The sequence below is a fragment of the Lepisma saccharinum genome, chromosome 14 (assembly GCF_977018435.1).
Source record: "Lepisma saccharinum chromosome 14, izLepSacc3.1, whole genome shotgun sequence".
In the NCBI taxonomy this organism is placed as follows: Eukaryota; Metazoa; Arthropoda; class Insecta; order Zygentoma; family Lepismatidae; genus Lepisma; species Lepisma saccharinum.
The window spans coordinates 74929142-74946592 of NC_139242.1; the positions used below are offsets into that span (position 1 = coordinate 74929142).

At 36.2% G+C, this 17451-nt stretch overlaps 1 protein-coding gene across 1 annotated transcript in view; it reads left to right on the forward strand.

Moving 5' to 3' along the window:
* Nucleotides 1-17451, forward strand: part of LOC145998617 (uncharacterized) — a 43601-nt gene that overhangs the window by 18672 nt on the left and 7478 nt on the right. The window contains exons 4-6 of the mRNA XM_083135070.1: nt 1437-1789; nt 2887-3105; nt 12532-12712. Coding sequence (XP_082991196.1) covers nt 1437-1789; nt 2887-3105; nt 12532-12712 — 753 coding nt within the window. The remainder of the gene's footprint in view (nt 1-1436; nt 1790-2886; nt 3106-12531; nt 12713-17451) is intronic.

Here is a 17451-nt window from a genome sequence, read left to right on the forward strand (position 1 = left end):
ATCCAAAATCAGTTGTTGTTCAAGAAAACAGTGATGCTGTGCAAAACCTAATACTGCAAGATCGTCATGTGACATACTGTGAGATTGAGGCAACCATAGGCATTAGTTCCACCAGCATATATAAAATATTACATGATCATTTAGCTGTGAGAAAGGTATGTTCTCGTTGGATCCCACACAATTTGACAAAAACTCAAAAAGACGCTCGCGTCAATTGGTGCAAACAAATGCTCAATAAATACAATCGTGGTGCTTCAAAAGATGTATATAAGATTGTAACAGGTGATGAATCATGGATATATGCATATGAGCCGGAACGTAAACAGCAGTCGTCGACTGTATGGGTGTTTCAAGATGAACCCAATCCAACAAAAGTTGTTCGCGCTCGAAGCACATCGAAACAAATGGTCGCCTGTTTTTTCTGGAAAACTGGTCATGTGGCAACTGTGCCTTTAGAGGAACGTAGAACGGTCAACTCTGAATGGTACACAACAATTTGTGTGCCAGAGGTCTTCGGTCAAATACGGAAAACAAACAAACGCCGTCGGATCATTCTTCATCAAGACAATGCCAGCTGTCACACATCTCGTCTAACAACCGACTTTACGAACAGTCAAAAAATCGAATTGATGGGTCATCCACCGTACAGTCCTGATTTGGCACCCAATAACTTCTTCTTGTTCCCGAATGTCAAGAATAAATTGCGTGGACAACGATTTTCGTTGGTGGAAGATGCCGTTGATGCGTTCAAAAACCATATTATGGAGGTCTCTCAAGAAGATTGGAAAAACTGCTTTGACAAATAATTCGAACGGATGCAAAAGTGTATTGACCATAAAGGAGAATACTTCGAAAAACAATAAAGCAGTTTTCAATGCCAAATTCCTGTTTTTTCATTGTTAGGCTCAAAATATAAATAGTGACCCTCGTAACAAGTTCCTGAGGAGATGTGGCAGTGGCCAGTGAAATTAAGAATAACAGATAAAGGAGTAGTTTCCTTCAGTGTATTACTAATATTTGATGAAGGTAAAGTGGTAGGCATGGAAGTTGACATAATGTACTGTATTTTAAAATGAAACATTCTCTCGCCTTTCATAATATCAGATTCCGAAATCCAGCAGTTTGTTGTTACTAATGGGTATGTTATATTACACCTATTGTTAAGTTTTGTTAAGATATGAAAAATGATTTGAAAAAAAAAATACTATGAAAGTATCAAAGCATTGCCAAGTATTTTGAAAAATATGTTGCATTATGTGGACTTTACTGTCGTCAGTGATACATGAATTGTTGATTGTGTTAACAACACATAATATGAGTTTATCTGGTGAATACATCACATATCTTGCCATAAAAAATGTAGATATGTCATTCTATGATTTCATATATGTATAATCAATGAAGTGAATGTTTGATTCTTGATTCTTTTTCTTCAGATTGGCTTTTCGAGTTCTGAAGAGATGGCACATGAAGTAGAGACACCAAATTTGAACAAAAGGACACTTGAAAATGGCTCACTTTCAGAAAGTGAAATTCATTCAAATTCTCAGGCACCTTACGGTGAGATTAACACAATAATGGACTTTTCTGCCAAACATCCAACCAGAAAATATTTTAGTTCTATGGATGAAAGGAACGAGCCTTTCATAGAAAACTGTGCTGTGGGATATGATCAAAATGGCAATGTTTCTTTCAGTGATAATGAGGGCATTTGTATTGAACCAATTGTTCCTGAAAAAATCAATGAATGTATGGAGAAACTGCTCAATAAACCTGCTTCATACATAAGGTAAAGTAATATTATCACGAAACTAGACTCTAAAGTAATTTTTTGTAGCAGACATGTCAACCTTTAGCTTACTTCAGTTGCAATAAGAGTCCATAACAGAAACCTACTCACAGGATTCCTTGCTACACCATGAAATTATTTCCATTGTTTCTGTTGTCATGTAGAACACCTGTATGGTGAATATATCCAATCCAATCAAAATCTCTCTACTAGCATAAATGAGAACAGTTCAGAGAAATCACCCTGTATCAAATTGGTTTAGCTTTTAGAAGTAGGAGGCGAGTTTCAACTTTCAACCATATGGAGATGGTGTAGGTAGACTTGTATTTTGCCAAAAATCCAAGAACCTTGCAAAGAACAATGAAGATGGATGTTTTCAGAGGCATAAAACCTCTACTTGATGAACTTCTGCATAATGAAATTAAGAAAGTAGGTGACGGGAGACCCAGACAAGCTGTACCACACCTGCATAGACTAGCCAGAAGCACCTTTCAAAACTAGAGTCCTTTTTCTGTACATTTGAAGAGTTTATATTTATATTGATTAAACCCAGTGGGTAAAGAGAAGGGTCTTGTCTTTTATTTTTGAAACTGTGCTTATTTGACTTCCAGTTTGTTTATATGTTGAATTAATTTGTTGCAAATACGCTTTTAATGAATTTATTATGATTTTAAAACCAATGTCTCAAAACCAAAGATTCTGCTAATGAAATAGAAAATTTCATGAGAACTATTTATAATTGACTTTCCACATACTCAGTGCCTGCTCAATTTCAATCTAGCTACCAAAATTCCTGGGTTCAAGCCCCAGCATGGGCACTCTTTGTGAGTGAATCTCCTTTCATCAACTGCATCCAATTATCACTCATCCTTAACATTCCAATTATCCAATAGTGGTAGAAATGCAGTGTAAGTCTAATGTCAGACTATTTGTCTTTCATGTACTTGCATGCGTGTACATTCTAGTGGTTTTGGTAATAGCATGATCTATAATCAAATATCATCACAGCCTTCATTATTTAGCTGATTTCTTTTGAATTAAATTAATGAAATATATTGGTAATTCAATGTTGTTCTCTTTTTGTCTACCTTTTTCAGACTAGTCAATGAAGACAAAACATTTTCTGAACAGTACTTAGGAAAAGCTGTGCAAACTGACGATGGAGAAGTTTGTTTTCTTGTGGACGACACTAAGTACATCACTGAAGATGATAGTAATGTCAGTGCTGTAACAGTGGATGCAGATTTTGTGCACATTATCGAGTGTGCTGTACCTGAACAGGAAGACAGTGAAAAATACAAACCACATTCCAGAAAGTAAGCAACATGTGCATTGTACATTACTTACGTCCACATTTGTAAAGGCATCTCGGTAAAAGTAGTAGATAGATTTCCCTTTTGTACCGATATAATTTGTTTATATGACAGGACATACATTATTTGATGTATTTTCATGCTTATGTCTTGCTATGTTTGTCCAGCAGCAGCATTGCATAAGATACATTGTCACTGATAGCAAAGTGTTAAAGGTTTGTTTAATGTTAAAAAAAAAAAAACATAAACTGGACTGACTGTGACTGTGGGTTGATTTTGTAACTGATGACACATTTGTTGGATTGTGGGATTCTGTGCTAATACTGTTTGTTCTGTTGATGAACGAGTCAGCGATTTGTATGCCTGACTCCTGCAGCAATCTGTACATTCAAATCTGAACTTATAGTTGGTTTGCTGCAAACAGCAGACAACTGTTTTTTAATTGTTTGCATTGTGACTATGTGAAATTTGTCCGTAAACTTTTGTTCACATATGTGCTCTGAAGCAAGAAGTGGGAAACTAGGATAAGTTTTGTAGGTACAGGAACATCATAAGCTGTTGATGTGAAGTCTGTGGTACGTGGTGTACAGATAGTGTAGGTCACGTTGATAAATTTTGCTATCTTATGGGGTTAGGGCTGTGCTTTATTTCGATATATCGATATCAAGTCGATATTTCTAAAATATCCAAGTGCCGATACCATAAAAATATGAAAAGGAAAAGTATGAAAGGAAAATAATGATGAGTACATTGTGCATTTAAATTTCGCTTTTTTTTTTTGTTTGATTACGATGCTACAGGAATTCTGACTCAAAGAAATTTATCTCGTGTACAAATATTACAGTATGAGATTCAAATTTATTATCTTTGTGTGAGCACTGAACATCTACATCATAGCGTGTGCAGGTTGATGAGTTGATATGTTTATTTTCTACCACTTTTGACTAATCGAGATGAAAGAACACACATGGACAACACAAGACAAACACCCACAGAGGATTGTACTCGCAGTGGGTCCAGACGTCAAAGCCTCCTTAATCTCCAAAAATGCAGTCCAGGGTGTTCAACATGGCAAAGAGGTTGCGAAGGTCCCCCATACGTTTATTGTCACTGTCACATATGAAAATGTGCCATCATCCCTATAACCTCTAAGCTTTTCATTATTATTATTATGACATCCGAAACTAGGAATAAATCTCGAAAAATAACATAATGTGTATCAGCATGATACAAGGTGCATCTGAAAAGTTTGGTGAATGATCCCATATTTGAAAAACTGCGCTGGTTAGGATGACGCGCCCGCGCCTACGCATTGAGAGACACCGAAGTGAAGCAGTGGTGCACGCTGCGACCAAGCTAATGGAGTGTGTGTGCGAACTCGTGTCATTGCAACATGGAGCGCAAAATGGAGCAACGCGTTAACATGAAGTTTTGCTTCAAATTAGGGAAAATGGCGACGGAGACTCATGAAATGTTAGTGCAAGTGTACGGTGTTGAAGCAGTGAGTAAGAAGTGTGTGTTTGAGTGATTTAAACGCTTTAGAGACAGAAAGGAAGGTGTCGAGGATGAGCCACGTTCGGGTCGACCGTCAACATGCACAATCCCAGACAACATTGAACGAGTGGGACGGATGCTTGCAGATGATCGGCGACTGTCGTTGAGAATGATCGCAGAATAGTTGCAGATAAGCAAAGACAGTGTACGCACTATCGTTCACGAACATTTGAGAAAGTGAAAGATTTGTGCAGGGTTTGTACCGCACACGCTGACAGATGAGCAGAAGCAAACTCAGATGGAAACATCTGGAGATGTCATCGACATGTCTGACCGGAATCTGCAGTTTTTAGAAACCATCATTACTGGAGATGAGACCTTGTGCTACCAATACGATCCGGAGACCAAGCGACAGTCAATGGCATGGTGTTCTTCGTCTTCCGCGCCTCCCAAAAAAAGTCGGCTGACAAAATCCAATATGAAGACGATGTTGTTCGACTTTTTCGACAGCAAGGGCTTGATCCATCATAAATTTCTACCCGCGGGTCAAACTGTCAACACGGAAGTTTACGAGAGAGTTTTGAAACGGCTGCTGCAACACATCTGGCGGGTTTGGTCAGAACTTTACCTGAGTGGACAGTGGACTTTCCTCCACGACAATGCCCGTCCGCACACTGCGATCCGCCGGCAGACTTCTTTTTGTTTCCCCACCTTAAATTAGCCCTGAAAGGCTTCCGCTTCGCAGACGTTGCTGATATCCAACAACACGTGACCACGGTGCTTCGAGCGATTCCACAAGAAGCGTTTGCTGCCAGTTTCCAACAGCTTTACAACCGATGTCAGACGTGTGTTGTAGCTAATGGTGATTACTTTGAAGGCCAGTAAAGGTATATTGTTTGTAACTCTTGTTTCCTTTATTTTCTGAGACCATTCACCAAACTTTTCAGATGCACCTTGTAAAAACAAAAGTCCACACATGTACAGCTAGCATATTTTATTGTTTTCAGATTATAATTATAGAGATAAGTACCATTGCCAGTAATGAAAAATATTCTTATCTATACAACTGTAAATCCAGAGGAGAAGTCATATAAAACAACTAAAATAAATGTCTCGTAAGGCATGTGGAATTTGCTACTTTGGAATACTTTCACACAACAACAAAAAATCAAATATAGTGAACACATTTTTAAGTGTATAGCTTCATTGTTTTTAAAACATTTGTAGAAAATTTAAAACATATTATTTTAGTCATAAATTGTCATCTTTTACTTCCTATATTCACAAGTAAACAACAACAAAGAACCAGTGCCGCAACCATGGGGGGGGGGGGGACATTGTGGAAATGAATTCCAAGGGGGGCAAATATTAATGGCCAAGGGCACCTGCAGGAGCACAGAGGTGTAGTTGCATCTCGGTTTCAAATTTTATGCAAATAAAAGTACATTTCTTAAAATTTGCTTGCTTGCTTCGCTCGCAATACCTGCTTTTCTCAGTCTTATCAAGTTCAGAGTCGTAGCTAGGGGGTGGTGGTCGGCACTGGGCTCTAAACGATCTAAATGGAAAAGTTGTAAAAGAGTGAATTCCTTGGCATCCTCTGAAATTATTTGTACCCTATTAAATCAATATCGTTTTCATATTGCAAAATATTTGATCTAAAAATGTTCTTGCTTGCTTCCCTTGCAATCTAATTTATTTCTGTTATGCATTTTAGATTACCAGAGAGAGAAGTAAGACTACTCTTAATCGATTTTGTCTAAAATGCATGAACAATTATTTGGAGGAAAAGGATCATGCACATTTGAGAGACATTTTATAAAATTTTTGCTGTTGGTTTATTATGAGATGTATGAATCGATTATGTAATATATTTAAATAATATATGTTGTATACTGTATTAAGGCCGTACTAAAGGCAATTTTGTGGTAATTTTTCGATAACAGATGGCAGCACCGTTTGCCATGGCAACCGAGGGCCATGTTGCCAGATCTCCACGTAATCAAGGTAGATACATACAGGTTGGTCGATTAGGGTACTCCTTGATGGGATATGACGTCACGTTGGTTAGCAGATTTTATTGAAAAATTTAAGTAGATGTGGAGCAACATAATTGTTTATCATGAGATTTTAGTTGTTTGTTCTTATTGAAAAAATACAACAATTTATCAGCAATGCACGATAGTAATAGTCGTAATAGTTATATAAAATCCCTTGTATTGTATTATGTATTTCTTTTAATATTTCGAAAGCAGAAGAGAACATACAAAGATAGCTGTAGTTAATTCAAACACGAAATGCATAAAGTAAGAAGAGTAATTGAAATCATTGAAAACATTTTGCAATTACGTTTGAAGCGAATGCTGCATTGACTGTAGAATTCACTTTATATGACAGTACTTGAACATATTTATATCTTTTATCGGTAACGTTAGCAGATTTTCTTCATAAATTTGCAGAATTTCAGTGAACATCTTGTAAATATTTATAAATATTAGCGCTCTCTAACGATCTTTTATCATTCAAGTGAATAAACATGTAATTCTGCACCCTTATGTTTACTGAGTTTTAATACCGCGAGTTTGAAAGGAAAATATCAGAAGAATCCTGGATACACGATAGAAGACACATATTTGTTATTTTTATAATAGTTCAATATTAAATACAGTTTTGTAGCTCATCTAATTTATTTGCATGTCATGTCACCACACAATGTCCTGTTTCATAGTTCTTTACGGATTTGGTCTATTCTGGTTTTCAGTTCTGCAGCTGATGTAGAATCTTTGGAAGTAGCAGTAACATTTTCAAGTAACGGTAACTGTAAACTACTTACGTTATGAAATTAGTAATTGTAACTCAGTTATTTTTCCACCTAACTAGTAAGTTGTACAATTACTTTACTGCATGGAAAGAAATATTAACTTGAACCAAATGTTCTCCTCAAAGAATGGGTAAATTGACGATTATTAAAGCCGGCCCCCGTGGCGGAGTGGTTAGCACATCGCGCTACGACGCCAGGTGTGCCGGGTTCGAATCCTGGCCTGGGCATGGATGTTCGTGAGTGTCCATTCATCAATTTCATCATATCCACTCATCTCCATCATCGTAAACTAGCCAAAAGTGACACAAAAAGCGAAGTAAAATAAAGCAAATCAATCAATTGATGATTATTAAAATCTCGAGATCATGAGGACAATTTTGTATTTTCGTCAAGAGCCAGGATGTATCCCAAGTTTATTTGTATTAGAACACTTACCATATAAGACTACATACATAATCTTCAACAATCATCAGGGACAGTAATTTTATAGTTCAACAAAAATTCCAAAAAATATTAGGTTTGCTCAACAAAATGAATCGTCATTGCTTTGTAACAGAAGTTTACTGTGAATTTTATTGCCTCAATGTTTGTACATGAAATGTAAGAAATAAGTTATAATTTCATGAAACTTAATGCTTAGCATTTAGTGGTCATCGGTGGTGAAAAGGACATCGCGCTTGCAACTCATGATCCGAACAACGTCTTACGAGATGAAACAAATCTAGAGTAAAGTAACTGTAATAATAACTATGTCAAGTACTTTCTAAAGAACAGTAATAACAGTAATTATATGCGAATTACCTTCTCAAGTGATTAACTCGGAGTTACTTTTAAAGAGTAACTATTCAAACACTGCTGATATATCATCGAGTTCAGCAACATATTAGTGTGAATTGCGAGGAAAGTTGAGCCTCCCCCTTGGCAAAGTGGTAACGTAATCGCCTTGTAATACAAGAGTCCCAGGTTCGATAGACGGTGAGGGTACAGTGATCGTCAAATAAGAATGGGACAACTAGATCCTGAAAGTCTCCCTTCTCTGCAATGCGTCTTGTGTGTTGTCTAAATCTACGGCGATGAGTGAATTGTAATAGCAAATTTTCAATGGCAAGTTCTGTCACTGACGTTGAGTTAGGCAACACACATAACGCATTGCAAGGATGCAGGTATTTCAGAATATAGGTGTCCCATTTTTATTGCCGGTGACTGTATATAGTGGTTTGGACCCCACTTTAAACTGTAGGCCCAGTCCCAATTAGCCTTTCTGTGTATAAAGATTCGAGGGAAGATACAATACAGTAATAAATACCATTAGAATAGAAGTTCAATAGCTTACAAAATAATTGTTTACAGGGACTACTAAAACTAGATCATATTTACGTTGTTGTTTCAATGCATATTTATTATTTTTCTTTATCGTACCCTGCAAAACATTATTGTGTTCTCTGAGAGCAGTGTTGGCGATTGGGTTCCAAAACTGGGAGAGGGCAGGGACACTTTAATTTCCATTGGTAGATGAGGTTTTGTATAGTATTGGGGTAAAAGTGGGGGCCATCTGCCCCTCCCCCTAATTGCTGCCACTGTCTGAGAGATATGCTTTTTGCAAATCATCATCATATTCAGGAAGAAATTTATTTCCTTAGGATTTTTGAAAATACCTCTAAAAATTTAAACTTGAAAGAATATCAATGAATGCGAACCAATGCTTGACAGACAAGACAAGTAAGTCACACCCCTGGCACTGTTTTTTTCTCCTGTTTCCACTAATATACAATTTACAATTGATGACCACTTGCTATCAGATATTATTAAGGCTTGAAACATAATTTCTTGAGCATATTTTGGACTCTTGATTTCTAGTAAATCATCACCATTCAATCAAGTGTCTACGCTAGCAAGCAAAAATGTATGTACTCTTCCATGTAAAGTTCAAACAGTCCACTTTGTTGATTTACAGTATATTCCGTAGAAGCTTATACACCAACTGCCATGGTACGCAACTGCCATTGTCGGTCAAACCTATTGTACTTTTGTACAAATTTCAATAGTGCTCTTTACTATTGGTAGAAGACACTTCGATTAGTTTCTCAAATGCTCATCTGCAAAAGGAACAAATAAAAATAGTTTTTAACATCGTATATGAGACTATGAACTTACAAAACATGTTTAAAAAATATTGATATTACATTGTTACAACCTTAGACAAGTTGAGTTAATAATGGAACTTACAGATGTTGAGTAAATGGATTTGATAATAATGGATCCAATTGGCACTATAATGCTTAACGATATCGTTCTGTTATTAAAGGGAAGTTTGGTTCACGATATGAGCTCACTTCAATGATCTAACTTTATAATGAATGTTAAATATGATGAGCCTAAAACAGAAATTGGCAAAATAATTGTTAGAAATATTTTCATAGTAGAGTGATGATTGCAATGCTATATGGAGTGAGGTTCCTCCAGGTTCGAATCCTGGTTTCATGTATGTATTTAATCATTATCTTTGTTCCAATCATCCATTTTATCAAATCATTATTCATCATCATTGTTCCAAGGAGCAGAAGTTGGAGGTAAAATAACAGAAATACATTATGAAATGGAAATTCAGTTCCTACTATATTTTTATTTGAATTATTATAGTAGACCAGCCAAGAAGCAAAAAAGCTTAAAAAAAACTTTTATCTGCATGGAATGTTAATAATAGGCATCCATGCAAAATCAATCAGTCATAGGTCTGAGAGAAAAACTAGTCAAGCTTCAAACTCACTGGTATTTGAAGTAAACTATTTAGTACAAACGGCTACTGAAATCCAATCTGATATTGAATCAAATATACGTAGCATAATCAGGACAAATTATGATTTCTATGAAGCTCTGTGTCATCCACAATTAAATTATTGCCTTTGTACTTGTAAGTATGGGAACATTTATCTATACCGGTACTCATTTTGAAATTCTCAGTAAACATACAGACTTGTGTTCGATAGACGGTAAGATTTTAGTCTCATAACTGTTAGGGTGTACTTTTACATTTTAAATATATACAGCATCAAGTTATTGGACGAAATGCACTCTCATTATGAGCCGTCCTAAATTATAAAAGGACAAGAAAACAGAAGAGCTTCATACAGTTTACAAAACCGGTTTTCTGACGTGTTTCTGTAAAGGAAGTTAACAGAACTGTGTCCGAAACTTGCAACATTCAGGGATCTCACATTACATCTATTCGAATCAAACCTAACTTAGCCTGACCTACTTAATACATATGAATATTTGCGAGCTGCTTCAAAAATAAAAAGAGACAAACTCTTGTAGAAAATAGGTCAGCAAGTACTCGTTTCAACCACGTACAAGGGCAAAGTAAAAAACATTTGAACAAACTACTGATTTGTAATAAACATTCCGATGTTGTACATGTGAATAGCACGAGTTTCGTAGGTTTGGAAATTAACTTACAGGAATGAAAATAGAGCATTTTATGCAATATTGATTTAATGATATCAGATATAATCTATATGAAGCTACGTATATTTTATGCTATAGTAATGATCTTAAAACGGTAGTTATTAGGATTATGCCTAACGTAAAATATAACATTCTATTCTGATTTTACATTTATAAAGAATTATCAACTTCGTTTGGAAGTTAAAAACGTCATGCAGTGTCAAGCGATATTCTCCTGATATTACATCAGAAGATATTTATTCAACATGTAAATAAATTATACATTTTGCCTACATTTCAAACATTTTGCCTTTGATGGATAATATTAAGCAACAAGCAATTAAATATTAAGACTTACCTTCAAGCTTGTTCAGATTTTTAACATCCTCCGTGGAATATTTGTTCCCTTGTTCTCGTATCCAACGGGATTCGATATCCTCTGGTAGCTTGGTTTGATTTTCACTCTTTCAAGAACTTGCATTGATCATATCGTTAGACAACACGGAATGAAATATTGGCAACAGTGTATGCTAATTCTGCACCACGGAGTATATTGCGACGAAACGCCACTTCAAAAGTTTTAATGATAGGCACTACTCTCTGAAGGTACGAAATGTTTTCATTTTTTCACATAGTATTTAAGATGCTTGCGGGAAGAACATGTGATCTTTGTTTCACCACGAAATCTTCCATACTAGTCATAAAAGAAAGAAAATGCACCGGTATTAACAAAACTACCACTTCAGCGCCATCTGTACGCAGCAGTTTGAACATGACGGAGACCTTATATTTTCTGTTATTTACTTAAATCCCTTCAATCGTAACAAAATTATAAGGTTCACATGTTCTAGTGAATAAAATAATCTTTTATATCGGAAAATTTCTTCCTTACCGAATCTATATTAGTTGTACGGTTACCCTTAGAAATTTGGGTCTATGCTTTAGCATGGCTTTAGAACCCCCTTAAAGAAGCTTTGAATATGTACACAATTTAGTATTAGCATATTGCATATGCATTTTCTTATTTTACACTGCTCTTGCATATGTGTAAAGCACATATTGTACATGAAAATTAAAAATGTCATGCGTAAAAAGTAATTATATTTGGAATGCATTTATCAAGCTTTTTTGTGTCTTTCAAAAATACAGTTTGTGTGCTAGTTTCTCATTATTATTGTGAAATGGAACATTTGAAAAAAGTATTTCAAATCGTTTGTTCTCCTTTTTGCATAATTTATGAGGATACTGCTGCTACTACTACTACTACTAGCCAGCCCCCGTGGCAGAGTAGTTAGCACATCACGCTACGATGCCAGGGTTCCCGGGTTCGAATCCTGGCCTGGGCATGGATGTTTGTGAGTGTCCATTTATCATATCACTCTTCCACATCTTCGCAAATTAGCCAAAAGTGGCACAAAAAGCAAAGTAAAATAAAGCAACTCAATCAATCAATCAATACTACTACTACTACTACTACTACTACTATCAATTAGTCATTCTCAATAATCACATTGTGCCTGTTAATCTCAATAAATGCACACACACACACACATATAGACAATGTACAAATTAGAATTCAAAGAAATAAATTTGTATATTCTTGTATCAATTGAACAATTGTGACAGGGGACTATTAATGAACCTATGTTTTTAATATAATGTTGTCTTCATAGATTTACAGATAGGTACAATCATGATCCGAAACTGAAAAGGATAGTAAAACGTGATGCTGAGAGAACTAGAAGAAAACAATACAAGGAAAACTTAGAAATACTATATAAGCAATTGCCAAAGTTAGGGAGTGAACCTGCAAGTTGCCAAAGTATTCTACAACATGCCATAAAATATATTCAAGTAAGTATTTTACTATTTCCTGAAGGAGATGTGGTTCTGTTGGTAGGTCATCTGGTTCACAGGTGATCGCCCTTCCCAACTGCCAGATTTGTGGATATATACAACCATCACAAAAAAGGCAATGCCTATGCTAGGCCTACTTTACAGATTCACCGAAATCAGTAACCCGAAAGCACTTTTCATTTACTTCAAGACAGTTGTGTCCCCCATTCTAGAATATTGTTCACCAATATGGAACATGGCTGCCCATTCTCATACCTCCAAGATTGACAGTGTTCTCAGCTTTTTCCTCCATCGTTCGATGTAGAGTGCCTGCCTAAGAGAGATCTGCTTGTAAATCTGCATATTAATAATCCAGAACCTCGTAGATACATTGCAGATATGAATTTGCTATATAAGATCATAAATGGAAATTTAAGATGCAGCAACCTACTCCACGAACTCTCACTCAGAGTGCCTAGACATAAAACACGGAGCAAGGAAACTTTCCACACTAAACTCCCAGGCTCTCACTGATACAATGTTCACTATTCCATAGGCTACCGAATCAGTTCAATATAATCTCAAACCAAATAGATATATTCACTTCATATTCATTTTTTATCAGCAACATAGAAAAAAATGTACATAAGTAATGCTTTTGTGAAACTGATCTTTTTACCTTGGTACTTTCTTGGCTTGTTTTATTGTTGTTTATTTTATGTTATCCTTTCTTTTGTGTTTTTAATCTTAGTCTGTTGTTTCTTTCTGGTTTAAAATGGCTTCTGCTGTTCTGGAAAATTTCAATAAAAAAATGTTTTTGAAGACTAGATGTTCTGCCCTTTTTTTAACAGGCTCAAGATTATTTTTTTTAAAGTTTATGCTCATAGTAAGCTAATTAGAACTGAACATACACATTAAGTTTGGATCCAAATCACTGTTCAACATGCCTCCAAAGGGGATCGAATCCAAGAGCTCTTGATAATATGTTTTTGATCTCTTTGTTCATTCACTTCACTCCTATCTGATCATTCAATTTATCATACATAGCAATGGGAGTAATTATGATAATGACATACAATAATAACCATCTACTCCAGATGAATCCCTGTTTTTGCAAAGCAATACTCTTAATCTCTAGAACATGTAAGTTAGCTTGGTACCTGTTCACAATACCATAAAACAGTGTAAATGTAGACTAGAGTTAGTTCTCAGTGAGTTAAGGTACCCGAATGAAAATCACCGCTCCCAACTGTAACTTTTGTATCTGCCACTGATCTGGTTTGCTGTGGGAGAACCAGGTTTCATTCTCGGGGCTAGTGATGTCAAGGAAATTTTCAGATTATGTACCTGCATAAACCAGCTCAAGGGTATCAAGTAGCATCTAAATCAATGAATGTCTGGAAGTTAGAAGCAGTTGGAGCATGATATGGATCACATCACATCCAGTATAGTGAAGATTCCAAATAAGTGTTGTCTAACCTCCATGCCCTCATGTAACTTCATGAAATGATGTAATGCACAGAAGATAACTTTATCTATTTTACCTTTTAATTTGCTAACAACGCATTCCTTATTTTGTAGATTTTTGCTGATTAAGAGAAGTTACTTCATATTCAATAATAACATTTATGCTCTGATGGGATAATAGGACTATATTCATAGTTTGGGATGTGAAATCATTTGCAATGAAACTCCACTTTGAATCAGTCATGGGACCCTTTGATTACAAGCAATCAATTTCAGCCAGTATCCTTTGAAACGATGCTAGAATTTATTCTAATGCGACACTTTCCAATAATATACTTGCATTATAGGTACCCTGTAACAAACAATTTGTAATATATTAATTATACATTTAATGGAACTTGTATGTCCCATATTATACATGAAATGCAACATGTGATTTAAGGATGCAAATTAATAAATAAATTGATATATTGACAGTAATGAACTTGATCTTATGATACCACTTTCGTGTCTGACTTATGTAGTAGTCGGTTCTCAATCTCACCACTGAATTCAGGTTCCCTGTTTTAACAATTTTCTAGTCATGTGTTCCTTTGCATCTATTCCACCTGATCATCATTCATCTTCATTGTTGCAATTAGCCAAAAGTTGCAGAAAACCTATACAAGTATTGAAAATACAAAAAGGTAAAAAAATGTTGTTACATTAAGTTTTGGCTATACATTTATATTTTAGACATTCTCAATATTTTTGTTAATTATCATATAATATGAGGGCTCTTTGGGAATCAACTTCCGATTGGCTCGTAAAAAGCAAAACATAACCGCAGCGACATGGCACATGCACAGTAGCCAGCAGTAATGTGTAATGGAACTCCACAAACAAGCAGTCCATTTGCTCCAACAGTGCATGAGTAGGAACTGACGAACATGGATGCTGTTGCCCCCAATTGTGAGGTGTATGGAGTGATTCGATTCCTTCAAGCAGAAGAAGTCAACACAGCCAAAATTCATCATCGATTGCATCCTGTTTATGTCAATGGCATTATGAGATATACCTTCAATTGTGACCGTTGAACTCATCTGAGAAATTGATTAAATTGTGCAAGTAAAATGCCGATTCAAACTTTCACAACTTTCTGAGGACTTTCCTCAAATTTCCAGGACAAAATTGACGATGAATTTCAGCTGCGTTGACTTCTTCTGCTTGAAGGAATCGAATCACACCACGCACTTCACAACTGTGGGAAACAGTAATATGAGCATCCATGTTCGTCAGTTCCTACTTGTACACTGTTGAAGCAAATGGACTGCAATTGTATGTGGAGTGTGATTACTAGGGCCTGGGACTTTGTTATAACATTTTCTTTCAATTGGCTTCGGATCTATTATTGGGGTGAGATCTTTACATATCTGATGAAAATCAGCCGAAACAGACAAACTTGACAAAGCATATTTTGACATATTTCACCAATTTCGCATTTTTACAACATATTTCTTCTCTTTTGTTGTAATAAGACATATTTCTGTAAAATTTCGTAATTCTCTCACACATAATCGGTTATTTCATAATTTTTTCTTCGTAGCTTTAGCACAATGGATAGTTCATATTGCCGATGACAGGATATGAAAATTACGGAGGAAGAAAGGTGCAGTCTTTTCTTAGTACAAGACAATAATACCCCACCTTTTTTTATCCTGCCGACAATTGATAGCCATGCAAACATTATTGAGGAAAAATGCTCTCTCTCATTGTTGCACGGGAAGTAAAGAAGTTTCGTTCTCATTTGTTTGCCTTTTTCGCTTTTCACAAAAATCAGTCAAAAGTAAAAATAACATTCGGTACATTACAGCCCCTACTCTACTCTATCGGGTATGGGAGAACTTCGAGAGTACTGTTGTGCATATTTTTGGCTTTACTGGGAATATTTCTGCATTTTTCTGGCATATTTTCCAATTTATATGACATAATTACATACATATTTTACAGTTTTATAGGATATAAAGTCCCGGCCCCCTAGTGATTACACATTACTGCTGGCTACTGCGCATGTGCTATGTCACTGTGGTTATGTATTGTTTTTTACAAGCCAATCGGAAGTTACTTGTTAGTAACCCTTTCAATAATGCTCCATGCATTATAGTCTAGAGGGTTTAAATCTGGGCTATATGTTGGCCAGAATTCTTTGGGCCAAAACATGTACATGTTAGGAGAGGTAATTTTGCATTAAATAGCTTGTGTGATCTTTTGTTCCATCCTGCTGGAAGATGTATGGCATCCTTGATGTCACAGTTTCCATCCATGGCTTTACTCAGAATATCTTCAGAATATGTAGATAGATCTGTTTCTCGCTTTTCAAAGAAATGCAGTTGCATGACATCACCCTCACTCGAGATGATTCCTAAGATGTGAAAACTGGCTGGAAACTTTTCCCTGGGTACTACGGATACATCTTTAGGGTTGTGGCTGAGCCAACGGTCATTCCTTAGGTTCACCTTGGCATTGACAGTAAAAATCTTCTTCTCAGAGATAAACCTGAGGCAGCCTGAAGTTTCTTTTTTTAAGCAAACACACAAGCAAGAAGCAGCGGGTGACTTAGTCTTGGTAGCATCAGACAGTATCTGTCGCATCTTGGTCACGTAAGATGTTTATCTCAGGTTCTTCAGCAATCCAATGCATGATGGCCTTACTGCCTCCAAGGTGGTAGCCAATTTCCTAAGCAATGTTCCTGGGTCTTCCAAAATGAGCTTGTGGGCTTTTTGGACAACTGCCGGGGTCCTTGCTGTCTTTTCCTTCAAATTATTTTTTCTCGCTGGGTTAGCACAACCCTCCTTGGACTTTTCTGAGGCTGCATGCTTGTGTAGCTTGTGTACAATGTCGTACTTAGTCGATCTTGGGTACCCAAAGAACCTTATGATTTCAGTCGGCGTTTTCCAGTGCAAAGACCTTCAATAATTGCCACTCACCGATTGTATTCCACACTCGATTTCACTATCTCTGCCATTTCGATATTCTGCATGTCTTACACACTTATTGATCTCTTAATGCATCAACAACCAACTACTGCCAAATGTTACTTTGCCTGGGAGTAATGATGACTGGAGCATGATGCTGATCTCATAACCTTCAGTGTGGCCAAGATTGAGAATGACCTAGCTCCACATTCCTTATGTGTGTTCATGTCACATGTAAATGTACAGGAGAGTGCAGTAATCTTCAGTTTTTTATTTGTTAAATGTATGCTCAGTTTTCAAAACAACATATTTGAAAGTTGCATTACTTGTATCAAT